Source organism: Elephantulus edwardii, unplaced genomic scaffold (genome assembly GCF_000299155.1).
Source record: "Elephantulus edwardii isolate Elephantulus edwardi_28Jun2011 unplaced genomic scaffold, EleEdw1.0 scaffold00214, whole genome shotgun sequence".
Taxonomy (NCBI): Eukaryota; Metazoa; Chordata; class Mammalia; order Macroscelidea; family Macroscelididae; genus Elephantulus; species Elephantulus edwardii.
Genome location: NW_006399964.1, coordinates 1,410,901 through 1,416,308, shown reverse-complemented (window position 1 = coordinate 1,416,308; position 5,408 = coordinate 1,410,901). Strand labels below are relative to the sequence as shown.

The 5,408-nt window shown below is 40.6% G+C and overlaps 1 protein-coding gene across 1 annotated transcript in view; it reads left to right on the top strand.

Annotated features, from left to right (window-relative positions):
• SMYD3 (SET and MYND domain containing 3) overlaps positions 1–5,408 on the top strand; it is a 1,045,581-nt gene that overhangs the window by 820,446 nt on the left and 219,727 nt on the right. The window contains exon 8 of the mRNA XM_006897739.1: positions 676–786. Within this exon, the coding sequence (XP_006897801.1) occupies positions 676–786 (111 nt within the window). The remainder of the gene's footprint in view (positions 1–675; positions 787–5,408) is intronic.

The window sequence follows — 5,408 nt, the reverse complement described above, 5'->3', positions numbered from 1 at the left end:
TGCATAGTCAATAAAGCACAAGTAGACATTCTTCTGGTCTTCTTTACTTTCAGCCAAAATCCATCTCACATCAGCAGTGATATCCCTGGTACCACATTCTAAATCCTGCCTGAACTTCTGTAAGTTCCGTCTCTATGTACTGTTCTAGAAGTTGTGGGATTTTTTTCCCCATCAATATTTTGCTTGTATATAATCTTAATGATATTGTTCCATTATTTTCACATTCTCTTGGGAATGGGAACAAATATTGATTTCTTCCAGTCAATTGGCCAGGCAACTCTCCTTTGAATTTCAGGCATAAACTGGTGAACACACCCAGGCTGCATCTGTTAATTGAAATGTGTCAAGTTGTATGCAATTGCACTGCCAACACAAAGGTAAGTGGTTCAAATCCACCAGCGGCTCTGTGAGAGAAAGATAGGCGATCATTTTCTCAGAAGGAGGAGGAAATAGCCACTGGAGTGTCTGACAACAACAATTACTTTCATAATTCTCTTACTGCTGTCAAGACTCATAGCTGACTTTTCAGGACGTTTTCAGAGTAGGAGGAAATTGCCTGTCTTTCTCCCACAGAGCCCCTAGTGGATTTGAACTGCCCACCTTTGGGTTGGCAGCCTGTAAGTTAAAAAAAATGAACCTAGCAGCCATGTGACTCTTCCCTTTTGGCCTCCACAGCTCACCATCTGCTACCTGGACATGCTGATGACAAGTGAAGAGCGCAGGAAGCAGCTGAGGGACCAGTACTGTTTTGAATGTGACTGTATTCGCTGCCAAACGCAGGACAAGGTATGTTGTTTGGAATCAGTTTGAAACACCTCTCAGGCAGTGTCCCAGTTCATTTTCAGACAGTGTTACTTTTAATTCAGTGAATCTGAAAGGAAACTCGATCTGTGCCTGGTTGGAAATAGAAGTAAATAACATAACTGAGCTGTAAATACTTTATTTTCTAGAAAGTTTATTACTTACCAAGCAATAAGAGGTTTAACTCCAGGTAAGACCCCATGGACCTGTGAGTATAATGAGAATGCCGGCATTAAACAGCCCACTAATGGGATGCTGTAGGCAGGAGTGCAATTGGAGCCCAGAACGAGGGTCCAATCAGACTATAATTGATAACAGCTATTGCTCAGTAACATGTATACCAAGTTCTTCTGAGGTTTTTATTTCATTAAAATCTGTTCTATTTGGCTTTTACTGCACTGTTTTTTCAGATAAAAATCACTTATTTATCAGTTTTCCCTTCCTGAGGGAAAAAAAGCAGACAAAATTAATGCCATAAATAGAATAAATTGGTTTTTCTCATATTATTCCCACCATTGCTTCATTTTGAGTGAATTTACTTTGACTTCCCACATAATCTGGTTGTCATAGCATTTTGGGTTGTATGTTTTTTTTAATTTGTTGGAATGTTGTCATACTAGTTTTCATATCAATCTCACAATTATAAATTAGGAAACTGAATACAACAAGGTTGAGAGATAAGCCTCAGTGACAGGCCTCTTATATATAGCTTGTGCCTAAATCTGGTTTAGCACCCATTATATCATCACCATTGCCTGTCCCTGCAAAACCTATCCATAGACCAAGAAGCTGTCCAAACAGAACAAGGAAACACTGCATGATTTCAAATCAGGGAAAGTGTATGTGTCAGCCTTCTGTCCTTTTCCCATACCTATTCAGTCTGTAGTCTGTATGCTGAGCAAATCATTTGAGAAAGTGGACTCTCTGAAGAAGATACAGAATTACGATGTGGAGAAAGACTCATCAACAACCTGCACTAAGCAAATTACACAACCTTGCTTGCAGAAGGTGAAGACGAGAACTTGAAACATTTGCTGCAAAAGGTCTCATCACAAAAGGTCTCATTTCCTTCAGTATGAATCACATCTCACTACCAAGAAAACAAAACTCATCCCTGAAGCACTAGCCACTGTTGTGGTAGCTGGAGAAAAGAATGAAGCTATCAATGATTTCATTTTACTTGAATCCACAATCAACACCTAAAATAGTAGTCAAGAAGTCCAAGGATGTGTTGCTTTGGGAAAATCAAAGTGTGTGTGTTTCCAAGAGGAGCCAGTGCTCGGAAACAAGACGTCATACTGGGAAAGGTGGTGGGTGAGATTGAGAGAGGAAAGCCCCAACAGCATGGGTTGACACAGTGACTGTGACAGTACATTCAGACATATTGGAGATGATGAGGACTGCACAGAACAGGGCAAGGCACATCTTTTGTTCATAGGGTCCCTGTCAGTCATCGTCAACTTGATGGCACTCAGCGACAACAAACACCTGTGTCTTCAGGTGCTGGCATTGCTGGGGCAATGCTCATTCTAAAAATAAGGGTAACTTTAAAAATACTGTATGCGAACTTTGTAAATAAACCAGTATAAAATAAAATTTAAGAAAACAAAACAACACAAAGAGGGGAAAAATAAGTGTCATGAGAAAATCTAGTTGTTGTTGCTATTGCTCTGTGCTATCAAGTTGCTTGCCACACTATGTAACAATAGCTCTGAATTTTGAGCTGTCTGTAGCCAATCTCATTGTCTCCAACACCCCTATCCCCATGACCCCAGTTATTGAATCAGTTCATATCATCCAGGGTCTTCAATTCCTGTGCTGTGCCTCCACCCTTCCAAGCATAATGCCTTTCTCTAAGGATGTGGTTCCTCCTGGCCATGTGTATGTAATTTTTTATTTCCCATCTTTTGATTTCCTGGCTGCTCTTGCCAAGAGTATCGATTATGGAACCAAGCAAGCTAAAATTATTGACAATCTCAATATTTTCTCCATCTATCTTGATGCTACCAGTGGGCCCAGTGGCAAGAATCTTTATTTTCTTGATGTTGAGCTTCGGTCTATATTGAAGACTGCATGAAGTCTTTGACCTTCTGCAGCAAATGCCTCGGGTCCTCAGTTTCAGCAAGAAAGGTTGCATGGTAGGTTGTTGATGAGTTTTCCTCCAATCCTGATGCCACATTTCTCTTCATAAAGTGCAGCCTCCTGAATGATCTGTTCCACATATAGATTTAAAAGGTATGGAGACAGGACACATCCTTGACATATACCTTTCCTAATTTTGAACCATGCAATGTTTCCTTGCTCTGTTGTAATAAATGTTTCCTGGTCCAAGTTTAGGTTTTGTATGAGCACAATCAAGTGTTCTGGGATCCCCATCCTTCTCAAGGTTAGCCACAGTTTATTGGGATCCACACAGTTAAATGCCTTTGCATAATCAATGAAGCACAGACAGACATTCTTCTACTCTCTGCTTTCAGCCAAGACCCATCTGAAATTGGTGATAATGTCCCTAGTGTAATGATCTCTTCAGGTAGTATCCTGACATTTCAGAGTATGACCTTTTATCACCCTCAAGCTAACATTTCACTGTTAGCAAAAATGCTAAGTCTTATAAGGGGTTCTCTGGAATTTTCCCTCAAACGTCTCTGAAATGGCAACATGCTTACTTCTCACCTATATCCTAGGTTTCGATTGGCAAGACTCTTGAATTTAGTATCTCACATGCTATTCTTACTGGCTGAAAAAGAGGTTCTTCTTTGGAAAGGTAGAGGGCCAGTGAAAGAGAAGAAGACCCTGAGGAAGATGGACCGACACAGTGACTGTAACAGTGGGTTCAAATAAGTCTGAAATAATGAGGATAACACAGGACAGGATAGCATTCTGATCTGTTATCCATAGGGTCACTATGCATACACATGTGTCTCTAAAGATGTACAAGTATCAACAAGAAAACTTGAAGTAAGTTTCTTTTTTGGTATAATAGAAATGGAACAATATGTTAAAACATATTTTTAAAATGTTGTTGTTGTTATGGGCTGTGGAGTCACCTGCAGCTCATAGTCACCCTGTGTACAACGGCCCTAAAACCTGCTCTACCCTGTGCCAATCTTACTGTTTCTGACACATCTACTCCCATTACCCCAGTCACTGAATCAATCCATCTCATCCAGGGTCTTCCTCTCCTGCGCTGTCCCTCCACTCTTCCAAGCATGACGTCCGTCTCCAAGTACTGATCCTTCCTTGCAACATGTCCAAAGTATGTCAAATGAAGCTTCAGAATCTTTGCCTCCAAGGAGCAGCCTGATCTTACCCTCTCTAGGTCAAACTTGTTTTTTCTTCTAGCAGTCCATGATATTCAACACTCTTCTCCAGCACCACAGCTCAAAGGCATCAATTCTCTTTCTATCATCCCTAGTCATTGTCCAGCCCTCTGATGCATAGTAAATAATCGCAAAGATCATAGCCTGTATCAGGCGCACCTTAGTCTCCAGACAGACATCATTGCTCTTCAGTAGTTTGGAGAGGTCTGTGACAGCCGATTTTCCCAATGCAATATGTCTTTTTATTTCCTGGCTGCTGGTACCAAGACTGCTTGTGGAGCCAAGCAAACTGAAGTTGTTAACAATCTTTATCTCTTCATTGTCTATCATGATGCTGTCAATCAGCCCACTGGTGAGAATAATTGTTTTCTTGATGTTGAACTTCAATCCATATTGAAGGCTGCAGTCCTTGATCTTCTGCAGCAAGTGCTTCAGGTCCTTCTCAATGTCAGCAAACAGGGTTGTGTCATCTGCGTATTAATAATGAAATGTGCAAAGAGCTGGAGTCAGAAAATCAAAGGGGCCAAACTCACTCAGTACTTCATAAGCCGAAGGAACTGAAGAACAAATTTAAGCCTCAAGTTGCTATACTAAAGGATGCTTTGGACAGAATATTCAATGATTCGGGAAGCATTAAAAGAATATGGAAAGAATATACAGAGTCATTGTACCAACAGGAATTGGCAGACACAGAAGAGCCTGTGGTAATGAAGAAAGAAGTTCAAGCTACTCAGAAAGAACTGGCAAAAAACATGGCCCCAAGAGTTGATGACATACCAGTTGACATATTTCAACAAACAGACAGTGCCTTGGATATGCTCACCAAGTTTTGCCAAGAAATCTGGAGGACAACTACCCGGTCAATTGACTGGAAGAGATTTATTTATATTTGTTCCCATTCCAAAGAAGGGTGACCTGACACAGTGTGGAAATTATTGAACAATATTATTAATATCACATGCAAGCAAGATTCTGCTGAAAATGATCCAAAAATGACTGGAATAATAACACATCAACAGTGAATTGCCAGAAGTGCAGCAGGGTTTAGAAGATGTCATGGTACTAAGGATATTGTAGCTAATGTTAGATGGATCTTGGCTGAAAGCAGAGAGGACCAGAAGAATGTCTGTCTGTGTTTCATTGACTGTGCTAAGGCATTTGACTGTGTGCACATCTTTAGTGTATATGAAAAACTTTAAACTCAGCTTGATATCCAGTGCCCTTCGAAATCTTGACACCCACCCCCCGATACGACCTACTGTAAGGTTATAGCTTTCTTTTTTTTCT